Source organism: Oncorhynchus nerka, linkage group LG7 (assembly GCF_034236695.1).
Source record: "Oncorhynchus nerka isolate Pitt River linkage group LG7, Oner_Uvic_2.0, whole genome shotgun sequence".
NCBI lineage: Eukaryota > Metazoa > Chordata > Actinopteri > Salmoniformes > Salmonidae > Oncorhynchus > Oncorhynchus nerka.
In genome coordinates this window covers 84,440,341-84,463,617 of record NC_088402.1, presented here as the reverse complement: position 1 = coordinate 84,463,617, position 23,277 = coordinate 84,440,341, and the positions used below count along the sequence as shown (strand labels likewise).

The window sequence follows — 23,277 nt, the reverse complement described above, 5'->3', positions numbered from 1 at the left end:
TCTGGGTGAGAGAGAACTCAAGCTTACGGACAAAGTCAAATGTGAAAAAGCGAAGCATCTGAGTGAGTTGGGTGTGCAATTACGCAGGTACTTTCCCGAAACAAATGACACAAACAACTGGATTCGTTATCCCTTTCATGCCCTGCCTCCAGTCCACTTACCGATATCTGAACAATGAGCCTCATCGAAATTGCAACAAGCCATTCTGTGTAAATGTAATTTAATTAGAAGCCACTGACATATTTCTGGATAGGGCTGTGCTCAGAGTATCCTGCCTTGCCAAATCGCGCTGTTAAGACACTGATGCCCTTTGCAACCACGTACCCATGTGAGAGTGGATTCTCGGCGCTCACTAGCATGAAAACTAAATACAGGCACAGACTGTGTGTGGAAAATGATTCAAGACTGAAACTTTCTCCAATACAACCCAACATTGCAGAGTTATGTGCATCCTTTCAAGCACACCCTTCTCATTAACCTGTGGTAAGTTATTCACAATTTTCGATGAACAAATAAGGTTTTATATGTAAGATGGTTAAATAAAGAGAAAAATTATTATTATTATTATATTATTGTTTGTTCCCTGGTCCTATAAGAGCTCTTTGTCACTTCCCATGAGCCGAGTTGTGACAAAAACTCACACTCATTCTTATGTTTAATAAATGTATCGTATAGTGTGTGTGTGGCAGGCTTACAATGATGGCAAAAAACAACATTTGAGAGTGCGCTGACCCTGGTGCTAGAGGGGGTACAGCTGACCCTGGTGCTAGAGGGGGTACAGCTGACCCTGGTGCTAGAGGGGGTACACAGCTGGAGGTTGAATGTTTGAAGGGGTACGGGACTATAAAAAGTTTGGGAACCACTGGTATACAGTATTATAGTTCAATATACAACAAATCCACAGATTGTCATGAATACATTTATCAGATGATGCCAACATATTGTCAACATTTTTGTTGGTAAGATATATAAAAAAAAGAAGTACAAACTGATATCTAAAATCTCATAAGAATTTTTCGGGTTGAAATGATATATCTGTAATATACACTCACCGGCCAGTCTATTAGATACACCACTCTTTTCACCAAAATGGATTGCTCCTACAGACAGTGAGTCACGTTGCCGTGGCTTGTTATATAATGCAGGTAGACAGGCATCGAGGCATTCAGGTACTGTTCAGTTGAACGTTAGAATTGGCAAAACTAGTGACCTAAGCAACTTTGAATGTGGTATGATCATCGGTGCCAGGCGCACCGGATCCAGTATATAAGAAATGACCGCACTCCTGGGCTTTTCATGCATGACAGTGTCTATGGTTTATCGAGAATAGTAGCGATTAAAAAAAACAACATCTAGTCAGCGGCAGTCCTGTTGGCGAAAACAGCTCGTTGATGAGAGGTCGAAGGAGAATGGCAAGAATGGTGCAAGCTAACAGGCGGGCCACAAACAGACAAATAACGGTGCAGTACAACAGTGGTGTGCAGAGCGGCATCTCAAAATGCCCAACTCGTTGATCCTTGTCATGGATGGGCTTTTGCAGACGATCACACCGGGTTACACTCCTATCAGCTGAAAACAAGGAGAAGTGGCTCCATTTGGCACTTGATCACTAACACTGAACAATTAAGGAGCGGAAAAACATGGCCTGGAACATGACAGTGAGTTCAGTTTGAGTGGCCTGGTCACTCAGTCCCCAGACCTCCACCCAATAGAGCAGAATATCCTTGGGATGAGATGGAATTAACGTATTGCCGTCCAATCCGTAGGAACTGCGTGATGCCATCGCGTCTGCAAGGACAAACATCCCTGTGGAACTCTTCTTACACCATGTAGAATGCCCCAAATATTTCAGGCCATTCTGGATCCAAAGGGGGTGTCCGACCCGGTACTAGATGGTTAATAATAGACTGGCCAGTGACTGTATATTCCAGTGTTTCTTTATGTGTGCTTGTGTTGAAGCCCACTGTTCTCCTTGACTCTGTTAATTGACTGTAATTCAAAGAGGCCTCCCACTGAGTTGAGTGATGGGGCAAAGACAGCTCTCATAGCTCAACCTTACTTTGGAGCCAGAAGAAAAAAAAGAGTTGTTGGTTATGTAACCCATCTATGGTTATGTAAACCGTCTCTGGTTGTGTAACCCATCTGTAGGTACAGTAGTGTGCTCATTAAGTTAAGGAAAACAAGTTGTCAAGCTCTCAAAATAACAACACAAAGGAGAGAAAGAGATATTTACAAAAGCAATGTTTGTCCGATCAGACCCAAGGCTCTATTCTGGAGTAACAATGGTGTTTGATTTAGTGTCTTAGAGTATTGGAGAGCGGGGTATGTTGAGAATCTTTTACATTTAACATCACTACGTCAAATGAAATATCGTTTTTTGATTTCTAATAAAGATATATGCATATATTTCCAGATGTTGTGACATAATCAGAATTCACGTAGCCATAATTTTGAAAACATAGCTTGTCCTAAAACAGTGTTCTCTTGGCACTACTTACAGTATGGCGTAAACAGAGCATAGGAACAGGGTAAGCATGGGGACATATTTCTTGGTATGACACTTGGTACTTTTTAAAGCACTTTTAACATAGGCTCAGACCCTGGTGTAACCTCATATGCCTTGCATTATGTCTGAGAAGAAAACACTTCAATTGTGGCCTAGAGGTGGCCGAACCCAACTGATGAAGGCATTTTTCATCATTTGAAAATCACATGAATATGAAGTCTCTTCAAAATACTATGCATATTATGCATAAAACTTACAAAATGTAATCATCATTTGTATTGGATCAACTTGCCCCTGGTAAAATGGCACAACTTACCCCAAAGCAACACTTTTTACTATATTAGCTCACATTGCTACAAAGATGCACTTTCATGCTAAATTTAGGACCACATATTGTAGTTTCTATAGACCCCAACTGATGTATATAAAACAGTTTTAAAATGATCTACTTTGGTTTAGATACAAGCATCATGAAACCTGTAAGACAATACATTTATTTGACTTTGTGAAAATCTGTTATTTTTTGGGACCTAACTTGCTTACCACTTTTTCCATGTGGTTTCTTCCTTCACACAGACTTCCTACATATTTAGTAACATGATTAATTTTGTGTATGGTTTCCTAGACATCCCCTCACTCTCCCCTACAGTACAGCTTCCTGAGAATTGGCTGCCACCTAATAACATAGCATTTAGCTTCTCAATTTACAACTCTGTACAGTGTAGCAAGGATTATGGACCAGAAGTAAACGTGTAGTTCTTCACTAGATGCTATTTGATATATATATATTTTTTAAAGTTGGTAGAAATACTGCCTCTACATAGATTATGATTTTTACCAGTATTCTTTCCCCATTGTGTGGTTAACAGGTTAAATCCACACAGGCCCAGTGCGTGTTGGTCACTGCAATGTGCAGTAGAAAGCCTGTTAGGATGGTGTGGTGGAGACGTGTGGCCCCAGTGTCTCGGTGCTGAGGGACCTGAGGGGAATGCAGCAGACAGGGCTTCCTTCTGAGAGGACTAATATCTCAAATATGTTTTCCTGACATCTACTGTATCTAGTGTACCAGATCATTTCTTTAGCCTACCCTGTTTCAGATTAATCATTTCTTTAGCCTACCCTGTTTCAGATTAATCATTTATTTAGTCTACCCTGTTCCAGATGAATCATTTCTTTAGCCTACCCTGTTTCAGATTAATCATTTCTTTAGTCTACCCTGTTTCGGGTTAATCATTTATTTAGCCTACCCTGTTTCTTTAGTCTATACTGTTTCTCTATTCTACCCTGTTTCAGATTAATCCTTTGTTTAGCCTACCCTGTTTCAGATGAATAATTTCTTTAGCCTACCCTATTTCAGATGAATAATTTCTTTAGTCTACCCTGTTTCAGATGAATAATTTCTTTAGTCTACCCTGTTTCAGATTAATCATTTCTTTAGTCTACCCTGTTTCGGGTTAATCATTTATTTAGTCTACCCTGTTTCTTTAGTCTATACTGTTTCTCTATTCTACCCTGTTTCAGATTAATCCTTTGTTTAGCCTACCCTGTTTCAGATGAATCATTTCTTTAGCCTACCCTGTTTCAGATGAATCATTTCTTTAGCCTACCCTGTTTCAGATTAATCATTTCTTTAGTCTACCCTGTTTCAAATGAATCATTTCTTTAGTCTACCCTGTTTCGGGTTAATCATTTATTTAGTCTACCCTGTTTCTTTAGTCTACACTGTTTCTCTATTCTACCCTGTTTCAGATGAATCATTTCAGAAAATATTCTCTACTTTTAATTGCTTGACAGTAAATACCTTTAAAAAGACTACAAACGCTTCAGTTTTATGGGGTCTATTAAATGTTTACAAAATGTTTGTTTTGTTCTGCTTTATTCTACTTTTTGTACTCAAATCATTTTGCAAAGGGTAGAAATACACTGAACAAAATTTCCATTGAAGGGTTATATAGTTTGCTGCTCATTGTACCGTTCCAAATATATACATTGCCTTGTATGTACAGTATCTAAATTCCCAGAGGTCTATTTCTGTAAAGCTGCAAAGTATAGTTCCATTTGGACACATTTTATATGCAAATATAGTCTTTTTTTATAGTAGTGTTAATGAACTTTACAACATAATACTATGTAAAATATAGTTTCTCCCAGTTTTATATTACAGAATGCTGTACATGTGGTCTGCGCATGGAGCCAGGTTGGATATTAGCCTGATGACTGGATGAGAGGGAGTAGAGGAGAGGGGGGTCATCCAAGGCAAGGATCCCCTCAGAGGGGGGGGGTCATCCAAGGCAAGGATCCCCTCAGAGGGGGGTCATCCAAGGCAGGGATCCTCTAAGAGGGGGGTCATCCAAGACAAGGATCCCCTCAGGGTGCGGTCATCCAAGGCAGGGATCCTCTAAGAGGGGGGTCACCCAAGGCAAGGAGGCCCTCAGAGTGCGGTCATCCAAGGCAAGGAGCTCCTCAGTGGAACCTCTGGACTGCAACATACCTTGGGTCGCGTCTTCTGTCCCGGACCTCAATCTAAAGGCAAGAAAGAAGTATCCCAGCAGTACATCATGTAAGGATATTGAAATAATACACATTATATATAAACATTTTACAATAAACAACAAGATAGTGCTTGGAGCTTATTCTGACAAACATATATTGTACAAGATGGGAGTAACGGGGCAAACACACTTATCCATAGAGACAAACACTGCCAAGGATACCTCAACAACACTACACAACAGCCCTGCACAACAACCACAGACCACGTTGCACATAGTCATGACACTGTTAACTGTTTACTTACAAAGTCACTAACCTTGGACACAGCGAAATCTGCAAGAACAAAGTCAAATATTATTGTACGCAGGATGTAATTAATTGTACAGAACTCAAAATATTACACATGGTATAATCTCTATCAGTGAGTTAGTGCAAGGTTAATCAGATGAGCGGTGAGAGAGACACGGCAGAGTAGGCTATATCCCACTGGAGTCTGGTGAGTAACCATGGAAACCACTACAGAGAGTATGGTACAAAGAAATCCTATTTTCCAACCAAATGATGTAATCCTCTGATCTGACAGTTGACAACATCATGAGGGGTCTATTACATTTCTGTAAGAATGAGTTAGAAGACTTCTAACAATGTTCTGACGTCAGTCTCTTCAAAAGTCCCCTGAATGAACATCTCCCTGTTCTGATCAGTCAATGTGGACAGACCAGTCTGATGCAATCCTGTGCAAACAGTGAGAACAGACTTTGGGTGGACATTCCTACCCTCTTTCATGCAGTTCCATGGTGAGTGCAATAGGCTACACTAACTGAATTACAATACCAGATCCTATTTTATCATTACGACAATATGTCAACTACGAGGGCCGGTTGTGCAATCTATCTCTTGTCTATATAGAGGAAAACACATCTGACTTTGGAAATCAACGTCCATTTAGTGTTGATTAATTATAGATGGGTTTTGGTGATTGCTTGTGTGTGTCTGAAATGACACCATCTTCCTGAGTGCACTACTTTTGACCAGAACCCAATGTATAGAGAAAAGAGAGCCATTTCACACATAGACTTGGTCTAAAACCATCCTTCACCTTTATTGTTGTCAGGCTTGAGTTCCTCCAGGAACATGTCGTTCTGTCTGTTCCCCAAAACGAAGGCCAGGAAGGACAGGATCAGGGCGTCCAGGATGCCCATAATAGCCAGGATATAAGCCCAGCGGACAGAGCAGTTACCCAGCGTATACTTCCCCGTCTCCTCCCCACACAGGTCCCGCACCACCTCCGCATCCCAGCCGTTCGGAAAGATTATACAGCCCAACACCAGGCATACAGCTGGGGGAGACAGAAGAGAGAGAGAGAGAGAGAGAGAGTACGTTGGAAGCTGTAGTCTATGGAAAACAAAGATGCATGATTCAAATGAAGGTAAGTTAAACTTTATTCTATAATTGAAATCAAAAGGCCAGTCACAGCAAGTACAAATACAGTGTATGTAATGGGTGTTGGATTACAAAAAAAACAAAAAAAACTGTAATTGCAATAATGTTTTATAACAGACATGGTGGAGACATGGTGGAGACATAGTGGAGACATAGTGGAGACATGGTGGAGATATGGTGGAGGCATAGTGGAGACATGGTGGAGGTGGAGACATAGTGGAGACATGATGGAGACATGGTGGAGGTGGAGACATAGTGGAGACATAGTGGAGACATGTTGGAGACATGGTGGAGACATAGTGGAGACATGGTGGAGACATGGTGGAGGTGGAGACATAGTGGAGACATGATGGAGACATGGTGGAGACATGGTGGAGGTGGAGACATAGTGGAGACATAGTGGAGGTGGAGACATGGTGGAGACATGGTGGAGGTGGAGACATGGTGGAGGTGGAGACATGGTGGAGACATAGTGGAGACGTAGTGGAGACATGGTGGAGACATAGTGGAGACATGGTGGAGAAAGGGTGGAGACGTGGTGGAGACGTGGTGGAGACATAGTGGAGACATAGTGGAGACATGGTGGAGACATAGTGGAGACATGTTGGAGACATGGTGGAGACGTGGTGGAGACGTGGTGGAGACATGGTGGAGACATGGTGGAGACGTGGTGGAGACATGGTGGAGACATGGTGGAGGTGGAGACATGGTGGAGACATAGTGGAGACATGGTGGAGACATAGTGGAGACATGGTGGAGACATAGTGGAGACATGGTGGAGACATGGTGGAGACATAGTGGAGACATGGTGGAGACATAGTGGAGACATGGTGGAGACATAGTGGAGACATAGTGGATACATGGTGGAGACATGGTGGAGGCATAGTGGAGACATGGTGGAGACATAGTGGAGACATGGTGGAGACATGGTGGAGACATAGTGGAGACATGGTGGAGACATGGTGGAGAAATGGTGGAGACATAGTGGAGACATGGTGGAGACATGGTGGAGGTGGAGACATGGTGGAGACATAGTGGAGACATGGTGGAAACATGATGGAGACATAGTGGAGACATGGTGGAGACATAGTGGGGACATAGTGGAGACATGGTGGAGATATGGTGGAGGCATAGTGGAGACATGGTGGAGGTGGAGACATAGTGGAGACATGATGGAGACATGGTGGAGGTGGAGACATAGTGGAGACATAGTGGAGACATGTTGGAGACATGGTGGAGACATAGTGGAGACATGGTGGAGACATGGTGGAGGTGGAGACATAGTGGAGACATGATGGAGACATGGTGGAGACATGGTGGAGGTGGAGACATAGTGGAGACATAGTGGAGGTGGAGACATGGTGGAGACATGGTGGAGGTGGAGACATGGTGGAGGTGGAGACATGGTGGAGACATAGTGGAGACGTAGTGGAGACATGGTGGAGACATGGTGGAGAAAGGGTGGAGACGTGGTGGAGACGTGGTGGAGACGTGGTGGAGACATGGTGGAGACATAGTGGAGACATAGTGGAGACATGGTGGAGACATAGTGGAGACATGTTGGAGACATGGTGGAGACGTGGTGGAGACATAGTGGAGACGTAGTGGAGACATGGTGGAGACATGGTGGAGAAAGGGTGGAGACGTGGTGGAGACGTGGTGGAGACATGGTGGAGACATGGTGGAGGTGGAGACATGGTGGAGACATAGTGGAGACATGGTGGAGACATAGTGGAGACATGGTGGAGACATGGTGGAGACATGGTGGAGACATAGTGGAGACATGGTGGAGACATAGTGGAGACATGGTGGAGACATAGTGGAGACATGGTGGAGACATAGTGGAGACATGGTGGAAACATGATGGAGACATAGTGGAGACATGGTGGAGACATAGTGGGGACATAGTGGAGACATGGTGGAGATATGGTGGAGGCATAGTGGAGACGTAGTGGAGACATGGTGGAGACATGGTGGAGAAAGGGTGGAGACGTGGTGGATACATGGTGGAGACATGGTGGAGACATAGTGGAGACATGGTGGAGAAATGGTGGAGACATAGTGGAGACATGGTGGAGACATGGTGGAGGTGGAGACATAGTGGAGACATGGTGGAAACATGATGGAGACATAGTGGAGACATGGTGGAGACATAGTGGAGACATGGTGGAGACATGGTGGAGGTGGAGACATGGTGGAGACATAGTGGAGACATAGTGGAGACATGGTGGAGACATACTGGGGACATGGTGGAGACATGGTCGAGGTGGAGACATGGTGGAGACATGGTGGAGACATAGTGGAGACATGGTGGATACATGGTGGAGACAGTGGAGACATGGTGGAGACATAGTGGGGACATGGTGGAGGTGGAGACATGGTTGAGGTGGAGACATGGTGGAGACATAGTGGAGACATTTTTTATTTATTTTACCTTTATTTAACCAGGTAAGCAAGTTGAGAACAAGTTCTCATTTACAATTGCGACCTGGCCAAGATAAAGCAAAGCAGTTCGACACATACAACGACACAGAGTATGGTGGAGACATAGTGGGGACATGGTGGAGACATGGTGGAGACATAGTGGAGACATGGTGGAGACATAGTGGAGACATGGTGGAGACATAGTGAAGACATAGTGGAGACATAGTGGGGACATGGTGGAGACATGGTGGAGGTGGAGACATGGTGGAGACACAGTGGAGACATAGTGGAGACATGGTGGAGACATGGTGGAGACATAGTGGAGACATGGTGGAGACATAACCATCCACATCGCTCCAGCCAAATGCCAAGCCCACTAACATTTCTTCTCCACCATGATTCTGGATTTGCCTCCTTCCCTGACGACTTCTAAATTGCGAACACATTCTGAACATTCTGATTGGTCCCAGAAACCGATGACGTTATCAGCTTCAAAACTCTGATTTGTTAGAGACAATCCAATCGCTGATTAATTTGTGTTGTACAACGTCTGTAATTTTGATGTCACGCAAACGACTTCTAAGAAAACAGATTTAGACTGAATGTATGCATCTATCGATAGAGCAGCAGATTCAGGATATATTCAGGATGAGTCGTCAGAAAAGAAGACATAAGCCTTGACATTATGAAGTCATGAGTCACTATTCCTTGAGTGAGAGAGTAAGTAAGATGCCTGTTCTTGGCTGTTCCTACTGCTTCTTATCTTTCAGCTCTAGGCCTCTGAGTCCCCACCTCTCTCTCATTCTCCTGTCCCTCAGTCCCTGAATCGCCCGCCCCTGCCTTGCTGCTGCTGCTGCTTCCACTGCTGAGCTCACTCCAATCTCTCTGCTGATGTCATAGTAGTGAGCCTGTAAGACAGCCTCTTATATGCACAATACTGCTGAGCAGAGCCAAACACTGGGCCTCCCATCATTACCAAACACACAGCCTCCCATCATTACCAAACACACAGCCTTCCATATGCACAATACTGCCGAGCAGAGCCAAACACTGGGCCTCCCATCATTACCAAACACACAGCCTCCCATATGCAAAATACGGTTGAGCAGAGCCAAACACTGGGCCTCCCATTATTACCAAACACTGGGCCTCCCATATGCACAATACTGCTGAGCAGAGCCAAATACTGGGCCTCCCATATGCACAATACTGCTGAGCAGAGTCAAACACTGGGCCTCCCATCATTACCAAACACTAGGCCTCCCATCATTACCAAACACTGGGCCTCCCATATGCACAATACTGCTGAGCAGAGACAAACATTACCAAACACACGGCCTCCCGTCATTACCAAACACACGGCCTCCCGTCATTACCAAACACATGGCCTTCCGTCATTACCAAACACACGCCCTCCCGTCATTACCAAACACTGGGCCTCCCATATGCACAATACTGCTGAGCAGAGACAAACATTACCAAACACACGGCCTCCCGTCATTACCAAACACACGGCCTCCCGTCATTACCAAACACACGGCCTCCCGTCATTACCAAACACACGGCCTCCCGTCATTACCAAACACATGGCCTTCCGTCATTACCAAACACACGCCCTCCCGTCATTACCAAACACTGGGCCTCCCATATGCACAATACTGCTGAGCAGAGACAAACATTACCAAACACACGGCCTCCCGTCATTACCAAACACTGGGCCTCCCGTCATTACCAAACACTGGGCCTCCCGTCATTACCAAACACAAGGCCTCCCGTCATTACCAAACACTGGGCCTCCCGTCATTACCAAACACACGGCCTCCCGTCATTACCAAACACACGGCCTCCCGTCATTACCAAACACACGGCCTCCCGGCATTACCAAACACTGGGCCTCCCGTCATTACCAAACACTGGGCTTCCCGTCATTACCAAACACACACCCTCCCATCATTACCAAATACACGGCCTCCCGTCATTACCAAACACACGGCCTCCCGTCATTACCAAACACACGGCCTCCCATCATTACCAAACACACGGCCTCCCGTCATTACCAAACACACGGCCTCCCGTCATTACCAAACACACGGCCTCCCGTCATTACCAAACACACGGCCTCCCGTCATTACCAAACACACGGCCTCCCGTCATTACCAAACACTGGGCCTCCCGTCATTACCAAACACACGGCCTCCCGTCATTACCAAACACACACCCTCCCGTTATTACCAAATACACAGCCTCCCATCATTAGCTCCCATCATTAGCTCCCGAGTGGTGCAGTAGTCTAAGACAATGCATCTCAGTGCAAGAGGCGTCACTGCAATACCTGGTTTGAATCAAGGCTGCATCACATCTGGCTGTGATTGGGAGTCCCATAGGGTGGCGCACAATTGGCCCAGCGTCGTCTGGGTTTGACTGGGGTAGGCCGTCATTGTGAATAAGAATTTGTTCTTAACTGACTTGCCTGGTTAAATAAAATTACCAAACAGCTCATCCATCAATGGAAAATTCTGGTTGATAAAGATGGCATTATGCAACCGCAGACAAATGCACAGAAAGACAGACAGACAGAGAGATGAAAAGACACGACTGAAACTCTCCAATAATAACTTTGCTAAATGTAGACAAGCCTGTACTAAATTTTGACTATAATAGATATTCTAATTTACACCCCCTTCCCTCTCCCGGTGTGCATTCTCAAGGGCTCTTCTTTTCCCAACATGTTTGGATAACAGTCATATGCTGCCTGTAGAGAGGATGCCTTTGAGGTGAAACAATACCCTTTTTCTCTGATGCTGTTGTGTTACTAGGACTTGGTGTGTTTCTAGGGCTATGTGTATTTCTGGGGCTTGGGGTGTTTCTAGGGCTTGGTGTGTTTCTAGGGCTTGGTGTGTTTTTGGGACTTGGTGTGTTTCTGGGGTTTGGGGTGTTTCTAGGGCTTGGTGTGTTTCTGGGGCTTGGGGTGTTTCTGGGGCTTGGGGTGTTTCTAGGGCTTGGTGTGTTTCTGAGACTTGGGTGTTTCTAGGGCTTGGGATGTTTTTGGGGCTTGGTGTGTTTTTGGGGCTTGGTGTGTTTCTAGGGCTTGGTGTGTTTCTGGGGCTTTGTGTGTTTTTGGGGCATGGTGTGTTTTTGGGGCTTGGTGTGTTTTTGGGGCTTGGTGTGTTTCTAGGGCTTGGTGTGTTTCTAGGGCTTGGTGTGTTTCTGGGGCTTGGGGTGTTTGTGGGGCTTGGGGTGTTTCTAGGGCTTGGTGTGTTTCTGAGACTTGGGTGTTTCTAGGGCTTGGGATGTTTTTGGGGCTTGGTGTGTTTTTGGGACTTGGTGTGTTTCTAGGGCTTGGTGTGTTTCTGGGGCTTTGTGTGTTTCTAGGGCTTGGTGTGTTTCTGGGGCTTGGGGTGTTTCTAGGGCTTGGGGTGTTTCTAGGGCTTGGTGTGTTTCTGAGACTTGGTGTGTTTCTAGGGCTTGGTGTGTTTTTGGGACTTGGTGTGTTTCTGGGGCTTGGGGTGTTTCTGGGGCATTGGGGTGTTTCTAGGGCTTGGTGTGTTTCTAGGGCTTGGTGTGTTTCTGAGACTTGGTGTGTTTCTAGGGCTTGGTGTGTTTTTGGGACTTGGTGTGTTTCTAGGGCTTGGTGTGTTTCTGGGGCTTGGGGTGTTTCTAGGGCTTGGTGTGTTTCTGAGACTTGGGTGTTTCTGGGGCTTTGTGTGTTTTTGGGGCTCTGTTCTATAGGAATTGTCTTTCTCCTCCTTGGTCAGCCCTGTAAAGCTTCTCCTGAGGTTTGGTTCACTAGTGAGTAACACTTAGCAGTGTGTACTAGATTCACAACTGTAATCACTGCCAAAGGTCATATGCTGCCTGTAGAGAGGATGCCTTTGAGGTGAAACAATACCCTTTTTCTCTGATGCTGTTGTGTTACTAGGACTTTGTGTGTTTCTAGGGCTTTGTGTATTTCTGGGGCTTGGGGTTTTTCTAGGGCTTGGTGTGTTTCTAGGGCTTGGTGTGTTTTTGGGACTTGGTGTGTTTCTGGGGTTTGGGGTGTTTCTAGGGCTTGGTGTGTTTCTAGGGCTTGGTGTGTTTCTGGGGCTTTGTGTGTTTTTGGGGCATGGTGTGTTTTTGGGGCTTGGTGTGTTTTTGGGACTTGGTGTGTTTCTGGGGTTTGGGGTGTTTCTAGGGCTTGGGGTGTTTCTAGGGCTTGGTGTGTTTCTAGGGCTTGGTGTGTTTTTGGGACTTGGTGTGTTTCTGGGGTTTGGGGTGTTTCTAGGGCTTGGTGTGTTTCTGGGGCTTGGGGTGTTTCTGGGGCTTGGGGTGTTTCTAGGGCTTGGTGTGTTTCTGAGACTTGGGTGTTTCTAGGGCTTGGGATGTTTTTGGGGCTTGGTGTGTTTTTGGGGCTTGGTGTGTTTCTAGGGCTTGGTGTGTTTCTGGGGCTTTGTGTGTTTTTGGGGCATGGTGTGTTTTTGGGGCTTGGTGTGTTTTTGGGGCTTGGTGTGTTTCTAGGGCTTGGTGTGTTTCTAGGGCTTGGTGTGTTTCTGGGGCTTGGGGTGTTTCTGGGGCTTGGGGTGTTTCTAGGGCTTGGTGTGTTTCTGAGACTTGGGTGTTTCTAGGGCTTGGGATGTTTTGGGGCTTGGTGTGTTTTTGGGACTTGGTGTGTTTCTAGGGCTTGGTGTGTTTCTGGGGCTTTGTGTGTTTCTAGGGCTTGGTGTGTTTCTGGGGCTTGGGGTGTTTCTAGGGCTTGGGGTGTTTCTAGGGCTTGGTGTGTTTCTGAGACTTGGTGTGTTTCTAGGGCTTGGTGTGTTTTGGGACTTGGTGTGTTTCTGGGGCTTGGGGTGTTTCTGGGGCATTGGGGTGTTTCTAGGGCTTGGTGTGTTTCTAGGGCTTGGTGTGTTTCTGAGACTTGGTGTGTTTCTAGGGCTTGGTGTGTTTTGGGACTTGGTGTGTTTCTAGGGCTTGGTGTGTTTCTGGGGCTTGGGGTGTTTCTAGGGCTTGGTGTGTTTCTGAGACTTGGGTGTTTCTGGGGCTTTGTGTGTTTTTGGGGCTCTGTTCTATAGGAATTGTCTTTCTCCTCCTTGGTCAGCCCTGTAAAGCTTCTCCTGAGGTTTGGTTCACTAGTGAGTAACACTTAGCAGTGTGTACTAGATTCACAACTGTAATCACTGCCAAAGGTCATATGCTGCCTGTAGAGAGGATGCCTTTGAGGTGAAACAATACCCTTTTTCTCTGATGCTGTTGTGTTACTAGGACTTTGTGTGTTTCTAGGGCTTTGTGTATTTCTGGGGCTTGGGGTTTTTCTAGGGCTTGGTGTGTTTCTAGGGCTTGGTGTGTTTTTGGGACTTGGTGTGTTTCTGGGGTTTGGGGTGTTTCTAGGGCTTGGTGTGTTTCTAGGGCTTGGTGTGTTTTTGGGACTTGGTGTGTTTCTGGGGTTTGGGGTGTTTCTAGGGCTTGGTGTGTTTCTAGGGCTTGGTGTGTTTCTGGGGCTTTGTGTGTTTTTGGGGCATGGTGTGTTTTTGGGGCTTGGTGTGTTTTTGGGGCTTGGTGTGTTTCTAGGGCTTGGTGTGTTTCTAGGGCTTGGTGTGTTTCTGGGGCTTGGGGTGTTTCTGGTGCTTGGGGTGTTTCTAGGGCTTGGTGTGTTTCTGAGACTTGGGTGTTTCTAGGGCTTGGGATGTTTTTGGGGCTTGGTGTGTTTTTGGGACTTGGTGTGTTTCTAGGGCTTGGTGTGTTTCTGGGGCTTTGTGTGTTTCTAGGGCTTGGTGTGTTTCTAGGGCTTGGTGTGTTTTTGGGACTTGGTGTGTTTCTGGGGTTTGGGGTGTTTCTAGGGCTTGGTGTGTTTCTAGGGCTTGGTGTGTTTTGGGACTTGGTGTGTTTCTGGGGTTTGGGGTGTTTCTAGGGCTTGGTGTGTTTCTAGGGCTTGGTGTGTTTCTGGGGCTTTGTGTGTTTTGGGGCATGGTGTGTTTTTGGGGCTTGGTGTGTTTTGGGGCTTGGTGTGTTTCTAGGGCTTGGTGTGTTTCTAGGGCTTGGTGTGTTTCTGGGGCTTGGGGTGTTTCTGGGGCTTGGGGTGTGTCTAGGGCTTGGTGTGTTTCTGAGACTTGGGTGTTTCTAGGGCTTGGGATGTTTTTGGGGCTTGGTGTGTTTTTGGGACTTGGTGTGTTTCTAGGGCTTGGTGTGTTTCTGGGGCTTTGTGTGTTTCTAGGGCTTGGTGTGTTTCTGGGGCTTGGGGTGTTTCTAGGGCTTGGGGTGTTTCTAGGGCTTGGTGTGTTTCTGAGACTTGGTGTGTTTCTAGGGCTTGGTGTGTTTTTGGGACTTGGTGTGTTTCTAGGGCTTGGTGTGTTTCTGGGGCTTGGTGTGTTTCTGGGGCTTGGGGTGTTTCTAGGGCTTGGTGTGTTTCTGAGACTTGGTGTGTTTCTAGGGCTTGGTGTGTTTTTGGGACTTGGTGTGTTTCTAGGGCTTGGTGTGTTTCTGGGGCTTGGGGTGTTTCTAGGGCTTGGTGTGTTTCTAGGGCTTGGTGTGTTTCTGAGACTTGGGTGTTTCTGGGGCTTTGTGTGTTTTTGGGGCTCTGTTCTATAGGAATTGTCTTTTTCCTCCTTGGTCAGCCCTGTAAAGCTTCTCCTGAGGTTTGGTTCACTAGTGAGTAACACTTAGCAGTGTGTACTAGATTCACAACTGTAATCACTGCCAAAGGTCATATGCTGCCTGTAGAGAGGATGCCTTTGAGGTGAAACAATACCCTTTTTCTCTGATGCTGTTGTGTTACTAGGACTTGGTGTGTTTCTAGGGCTTTGTGTATTTCTGGGGCTTGGGGTGTTTCTAGGGCTTGGTGTGTTTCTAGGGCTTGGTGTGTTTTTGGGACTTGGTGTGTTTCTGGGGTTTGGGGTGTTTCTAGGGCTTGGTGTGTTTCTAGGGCTTGGTGTGTTTTTGGGACTTGGTGTGTTTCTGGGGTTTGGGGTGTTTCTAGGGCTTGGTGTGTTTCTAGGGCTTGGTGTGTTTCTGGGGCTTTGTGTGTTTTTGGGGCATGGTGTGTTTCTGGGGCTTGGGGTGTTTCTGGGGCTTGGGGTGTTTCTAGGGCTTGGTGTGTTTCTGAGACTTGGGTGTTTCTAGGGCTTGGGATGTTTTTGGGGCTTGGTGTGTTTTTGGGACTTGGTGTGTTTCTAGGGCTTGGTGTGTTTCTGGGGCTTTGTGTGTTTCTAGGGCTTGGTGTGTTTCTAGGGCTTGGTGTGTTTTTGGGACTTGGTGTGTTTCTGGGGTTTGGGGTGTTTCTAGGGCTTGGTGTGTTTCTAGGGCTTGGTGTGTTTTTGGGACTTGGTGTGTTTCTGGGGTTTGGGGTGTTTCTAGGGCTTGGTGTGTTTCTAGGGCTTGGTGTGTTTCTGGGGCTTTGTGTGTTTTTGGGGCATGGTGTGTTTTTGGGGCTTGGTGTGTTTCTAGGGCTTGGTGTGTTTCTAGGGCTTGGTGTGTTTCTGGGGCTTGGGGTGTTTCTGGGGCTTGGGGTGTTTCTAGGGCTTGGTGTGTTTCTGAGACTTGGGTGTTTCTAGGGCTTGGGATGTTTTTGGGGCTTGGTGTGTTTTTGGGACTTGGTGTGTTTCTAGGGCTTGGTGTGTTTCTGGGGCTTTGTGTGTTTCTAGGGCTTGGTGTGTTTCTGGGGCTTGGGGTGTTTCTAGGGCTTGGGGTGTTTCTAGGGCTTGGTGTGTTTCTGAGACTTGGTGTGTTTCTAGGGCTTGGTGTGTTTTTGGGACTTGGTGTGTTTCTAGGGCTTGGTGTGTTTCTGGGGCTTGGTGTGTTTCTGGGGCTTGGTGTGTTTTTGGGACTTGGTGTGTTTCTAGGGCTTGGTGTGTTTCTGGGGCTTGGGGTGTTTCTAGGGCTTGGTGTGTTTCTGAGACTTGGGTGTTTCTGGGGCTTGGGGTGTTTCTAGGGCTTGGTGTGTTTCTGGGGCTTGGGGTGTTTCTAGGGCTTGGTGTGTTTCTGAGACTTGGTGTGTTTCTAGGGCTTGGTGTGTTTTTGGGACTTGGTGTGTTTCTAGGGCTTGGTGTGTTTCTAGGGCTTGGTGTGTTTCTGGGGCTTGGGGTGTTTCTGGGGCATTGGGGTGTTTCTAGGGCTTGGTGTGTTTCTAGGGCTTGGTGTGTTTCTGAGACTTGGTGTGTTTCTAGGGCTTGGTGTGTTTTTGGGACTTGGTGTATTTCTAGGGCTTGGTGTGTTTCTGGGGCTTGGGGTGTTTCTAGGGCTTGGTGTGTTTCTGAGACTTGGGTGTTTCTGGGGCTTTGTGTGTTTTTGGGGCTCTGTTCTATAGGAATTGTCTTTCTCCTCCTTGGTCAGCCCTGTAAAGCTTCTCCTGAGGTTTGGTTCACTAGTGAGTAACACTTAGCAGTATGTACTAGATTCACAACTGTAATCACTGCCAAAGGTGATTCTAACAGGTAATGACTCAGGGGTGAGATATAAGATATTTCTGTATTTCATTTTCAATAAAAATGCAAACATTTCTAAAAACATGTTTTCACTTTGTCATTATGGGGTATTGTGTGTAGAGGAGTATGAATAATTTATAAATGCATTGTAAGTTGCTCTGGATAAGAGCATCTGCAAAATGACTCAAATTTAAATGTAATCCCCGGCATAAACTCTCCTCTTTTTATTTCTATGTAAACTAACTCTTACAACACCTCCCTTTGCAACCTTATGGAAAACACTTTCACCTGCATGCACTTATACAGAGCAAACCTTCCATAACAAAACCATCAGCTAAAGAGAGATGAACCTGGAGAAGAGTCCCTTAAGCAAGCTGGTGCTGGGGCTCTGTTTACAAACACAAAACAGACCGCCGTAGGCAGACTTGGCTCTCAAGAGAAGACAGGTTATGTGGACACTGCCCACAAAAAGCGGGGGAAACTGAGCTGCACTTCCTAACCTCCTGCCAAATGTTTGACCATATTAGAAACACATATTTCCTCAGATTACACAGACCCACAAAGAATTAGAAAACAAATCCAATTTTGATAAACTCCTATACCTGCATCTTCAGGAACACAACCCCTAAAGCATCCCCATTGTTTTCTTCACGAACAATCCCTCCTCGAGAATCCCATTGGTTCTTGCATGAACGACCCCTCGAGCACCCCGTTGGTTCCTATATGAATGCTAGTTAGCGACTCCGCAAGCTAGCACAAGCTAGCACACGGTGTCGACCACAGCCTTCCATCTGTTGTGTCCCGGAGAACTCCTCAGGACTAGATGGCTAAGCTAGCACACAGTGTGCTTTACTCCCACCTTATCCCTTGTATAAGTCTACCAATAATCACTATGTGTGATCCTGATTTAGCCCACTGCAGTAAAATGTTATTTACTGCCGAAAATATCCGCGGTGTTGCGCATGCTAATCTATTAGCATGCTAGCCACAATCTATGCTAAGTCAATGGGACAAACAGGCTAATTCGCTAGCTAGCTAGCCATGATTTACAATTAGTTTTAGATTGTTTTTGTATGTTTAACTAGCTGGCTAGCCTGACGAATACCATTTATACTTCCTAGATTAGATTTGTGATGTAAAACGTTTTCTAAATCTAGTTATCTTTATGTCTGCGTTGCCATTGACTTGACTGGCAGTAGGTTGAGTGGATGCCCAGGGCAGCGGCAACACCTCTTTGTTGCTTGTTTGCTAGCTGATACATTTCAGTACCGATGTGTCAGTCAACTGGCAACAACAAGCTATAGTAGATTAGTAAATAAATAGGGAAATTGATATGTGCTTCTTCATATGAAATCTATTATTCATGTCCATGTGCACATTGCTCATCATTGCTACAGTGTCTCACCTCACTCCGTTGCCAGCAATATTGCTCATCAATATTACCTCAATGAATTGCCAGTGTATCATGGCCTTAGATGTCCGTTTCAGGACCTTATTCAGTGCCAGAAACAGTAGTAAGACCCTGAAGTAACTGAACAGGCATATGATATGCTGCTACATGAATAGCTAGTAGTACACCAAGCAGAGTTGAATTTTTTAGAGAAACAGGGTCAGGAAATTATTGGAGGGATGAGTTGATGAAGGGAGATGGGAAATAGAGTTGGAAACCACCGGCCCATAGAAATCAGGCTATCCTTTTGTAATTATGTACTGTAGTGGAAATATTACTTCTACTACGCAATTTTTTACTACACTTTCATGGCCCTATGATTTTGTCTGTTTCTGTTTTTGTCCGTATGCTCTCCATCCCTCTCTCGATGTGTTTGGAATGGAATGTGTGATTTCTCCTGCTGCCGTCTAACACAGTTGCAGGGCACCCGTGAAAAGACTTAAGGGAGTGGTCGCCGGCTCTGCTGTTCTAGAGCGCTGCTCGGAGAGCGAGAGAGTGGAGCAGGACAGACGGTGCAGAGATCATGTCATATCAACTCACTGAGAAAGAGAGAAAGAAAAGTCATTATGTTCTGTCTTGTCATCTAACTTCTCTGTCCACGATGTAGCTGCAAAGGGAGAATTGGAGAACAGTACAGTTTATGGTTTTGTATATATAACATTGACCTCTCCTGACTAAACAGGAGAACCATGGGGTATGGTAGTCTCAATGGGCACTGGAAGGAGAATCATGGGGTATGATGGTAGTCCCCATGCACATTGGGAGGAGAACCATGGGGTATGATGGTAGTCTCAATGGGAACTGGGAGGAGAATCATGGGGTATGATGGTGGTCCCCATGCACATTGGGAGGAGAACCACGGGGTATGATGGTAGTCCCCATGGACATTGGGAGGAGAATCATGGGGTATGATGGTAGTCCCAATGGGCACTGGGAGAAGCAGGTGGTCCTCTTATTCCTCTGCCCAGCTCCAGCCCGCTGTTGGCACCACACACTGCCACGGCCCAGGATACAACAGCTTATTAAACTAGCATCTCCTCAGTAGTGAGAGAGCATTAGGCCCATAACCAACATTATCAGGCCTCCCATAAGCAACACTATGAGGGCTCTCATAGCCAACACCATCAGGCCTCTCATAGCCAACACCGTCAGGTCTCTCATAGCAAACACTATCAAGCCTCTCATAGCCAACAGTATCAGGCCTTTCATAGCCAACACCATCAGGCCTCCCATAGCAAACAGTATCAGGCCTTTCATAGCCAAAGCCACCAGCCCTCCCATTGCCAACAGTATCAGGACTCTCATAGCCAACACCATCAGGCCTCTCACCTGTACACAAGGCAGCCTCATCACAAGGCTATACCCTGTACCAAAATAGAGTTGATCCATCAGAAACTGGGAATGGGAAAGGGACTCAATCGCAAACACAGAGCTGGTCAGATAAATAGACCCAGGTGTGTGCACTTGCTTTGTGAATACCAGCATTGATATCTTCATGCATGTTTTTTTGTCTCATTTCATAAGAGTGCATACAGTGAGTGTTCCGGCATCCTAAGAGAAAAGGGTATGTCATGGAAACTGTTTCTCCATCTTGCTGATTGATCGTTCTTCCAACCTGCGAAAGTGACTCTGCAGATCAGAAAGGAGAGAGTGGGCAGATAAAGAAAACAACAATAGAAAGTGAATAAACTGCTGATATTTCTCTTCTCTCAGTTTGCTGACTGTTGTGGTAATCTTACTCCCACACGTTGGTGTATATCACACTGATCAAGTTATACCTGCCCTGGAAGCTCCTAGATGTATAGATCTGAGTGGGAGTGAGTGAATTTAGTTCCATATAGATACACCCAATTTTCATATCCCGGAAAATGATAACTCTCATTTTCTATTTATGAGAAGGGCAGCTCTCTGTGGTTAGGTTCTGGTTGAAGGAATACATCTACCCCAACACAAGGAGGCCTTTTGTTGTGTGTTGCCTGTTTTTGAGATCGATTTGTTGAGAAAATGAATGCTTCATCTGCAATCTCATGAGCTCAATGTGGGTGATTGTGGCAGCCTATAGGAATTCTGTCTTCCTCCCACAGCTCCATGACTCATGACTGAGAGACAATGGTACCACAGACAGATTCTACATGATGAGGCACAACTTCCACTGCCAGTAAGCCAGCTGAGCCTGGATCTGTGTAGAAATGTGAAGTAACATTTTTCTTTTGTGGCGAAGTGAATCTAATCTGCCTCTAGATCCAACCCAACATCCTTAGCGATAGTAACAGTACAAGCAATATGTTTTGACAAGGTTGTTTGCATGTAACATGTAACCAGTGTTGCAGATCCATGTGTTTTCAGTCATCTGTGGACATACCAGTGAAAATCATACCCCCAAATATAATTTAAAAACACATTAACACATTGTAATCTCATCAACCCAAATCCTCCACAATCCAATAGGTCACCTGGAGATTTGGCACTAGAACACTATCTAACTGATTGAATTGATGAATGAATCAAACATAGATCATACATCCTATCTGCAGATACAGATAATCCTCTTTAGAACGCAACGAGAATGTCATAAATATCCAATTGCAGGGGCAGTTTATCATCAGGCAATGATATTTCCTTCAATTAAATCAGTGCCTGCATGAATGTCTGTGATTAAATGGCTGGAACAAGATTGTGTAACTGAATTTCCATTGGTTTTATACATACCACATAGGAGCTGCATCCAGGCACAGGTCTTGTAGACGCTGGCGGTGTTGCAGAAGAAGAAGAGCGCCATACAGGCGATGCAGCCCAGAATCAGAATCATGGACATCAGTACAAAGAACGAGGCCGCTTTGAAGGCACCGGAGGGGATGGAGCTGAACTCAGTAAAGCTGCCCGTGCAGTCGAGCTCTCGGTTGGGCGGTCCACTCCCAACGCACTGGTGAAACAAACCGAAGTAACCCACCTGCGGCGTGCTCACGCTGTCCCCGATCCAGTAGGGCTGAATGAAGACAACCACGTTGATGATGGCAAAGCATATGGTGAATATCGCCCAGAGTACTCCGATGGCGCGGGAGTTCCGCATGTAGTTGTCATGGTAAATCTTGGCGGCTTCTTGTGAAGGCAACATGTTTTCCACTATAGGTTTCTTTAGTTTATTTCAGTTACTCACTCACAGTTTTTGCTCGTCTCTGGTTGTTTCCACGAGTTCCCAAATGTGTGCTTGTCATTTGGTAGCAATGTAGCTTTTCAGAAGAAATCCATTTCAAAGACATTGATTTATTATTATTATTATTGTTGTTGTTATTATTATTAACTAGGCTTTATTTTAATTTACCAAAACATTGTACATTCAACCTGCGAACCTACATGGTTACACATTGTTGAAATGAGATATACTGTTAATTAATCATTTATAACATAACATTTCCTTTTTGGAAAAAACAAGTGGAGTCCAAAATACAATATTTCACAGTAAAACGGTCAATGGTTTTGTAATCTACTCAACCAATGCTACCTTCAAAATATGTCCTTTAGTATTCTAATTCAAGCCCACCAGAATTGATAAACCGTTGCCTAGTGCCAGTGGTGGATCCCCCGTTTACGTGTAGCATTTGCTGCATCTGTGGAGGGCTTCTTGAGCTAGGTGAGCTAAGCTACTGGAGATATCGGCGCACAGCCCGTTAAAACAGAATTTAGATTCAATTTACAGAAAATGTAAATGTCAAATATGAAGAGTCCGAGCTCGCGAAACCAACCTCTTCCGCCGCCACTCCATTATTGTGATTTCCCCTGTTTGTCTTGCGCCTTTTCCCCGTCTCTCCCCCTCTTCCTCCTCTTCTCTCCCTCGCGCAGCTCTCAGAAGATGCTGAGCACTGTTGATGACGGCGCGTGCACTGTACCGCACAATATATGGATTTGCATGAAAAACATTCCCCACTCCTACTTATTATTTTAATATAATTGTAACGGTTGTTAGTATGCAGAAAGAGGCGTAATTTTATTTTATTTCAGGTTTAGGTTGACCATTTTTTATTAGACATAGGCCAGACCACAGAAGGCAGAATATGTATTTTTCTAATGATGGTAATCAAGACGATCCATTGTCAGGTGTCCATCAGCAAGTAGAATGGGTAGTGGTTGGATTTAATATGTTGTTTGAATCTTGTTCAATATTGTTAGGGAGAGGATAAAAAAGGGGGATAACCAGGTCAGTTGTACAACTGAATGCATTCAACTGAAATGTGTCATTTAACCCAACCACTGAATCCTTAATAGCTCTCAAAGCTATTAAGGAAAATTCATCTGGCACTGCCATTTCCATGAATATCTAGGACAAGAGGTCATGCCTCAGTAGGCCTACATATTGTTTTACGAATGGAGGCATGCTTCATATATGTTGATAAGAGAATAACAGGAGGATCAGAATCATCTGTGCATTAGGAAAAGCCTAGAACGTCTAAAATCGGTCAGAGGCTTCCACCTGAGACTGCACACACGTTTTATCCACATGGTTTAACAAACAAACAGGACATAGCCAATGGAGTTCCACTGCACCCCCACCATGTTGTCTGACACACACACAC

General features: G+C 45.4%; 1 protein-coding gene across 2 annotated transcripts; it reads right to left on the bottom strand.

Moving 5' to 3' along the window:
* Positions 1–1,056: 1,056 nt before the first annotated feature.
* Positions 1,057–22,478, bottom strand: LOC115132519 (LHFPL tetraspan subfamily member 4 protein-like). 2 transcript variants are annotated; one of them, XM_029665253.2, is made up of 4 exons: positions 21,416–22,478; positions 6,099–6,338; positions 5,304–5,332; positions 1,057–5,029 (listed from the first exon to the last, which is right to left on the bottom strand). In XM_029665253.2, the coding sequence occupies exons 1-4, from the start codon at positions 21,819–21,821 to the stop codon at positions 4,970–4,972; spliced, it is 735 nt and encodes a 244-aa protein (XP_029521113.1). In that variant the 5' UTR covers positions 21,822–22,478; the 3' UTR covers positions 1,057–4,969. The 2 variants fall into 2 exon arrangements, with proteins under 2 accessions (XP_029521113.1, XP_029521114.1); XM_029665254.2 differs by having other exon boundaries at positions 5,316–5,332.
* Positions 22,479–23,277: the final 799 nt, after the last annotated feature.

What these genes read in the sequence shown, in the direction of transcription:
- LOC115132519 (XM_029665253.2), bottom strand. Translation starts at nt 21,821, where the DNA reads ATGTTGCCTTCACAAGAAGCCGCCAAGATTTACCATGACAACTACATG. An exon ending in CTGGATGCAGCTCCTATGTG is followed by an intron (nt 6,339 to 21,415) that starts GTATGTATAAAA and finishes TGTCTCCCCCAG; the next exon opens with CTGTATGCCTGGTGTTGGGC. An exon ending in CAAGCCTGACAACAATAAAG is followed by an intron (nt 5,333 to 6,098) that starts GTGAAGGATGGT and finishes TTGTTCTTGCAG; the next exon opens with ATTTCGCTGTGTCCAAGGTT.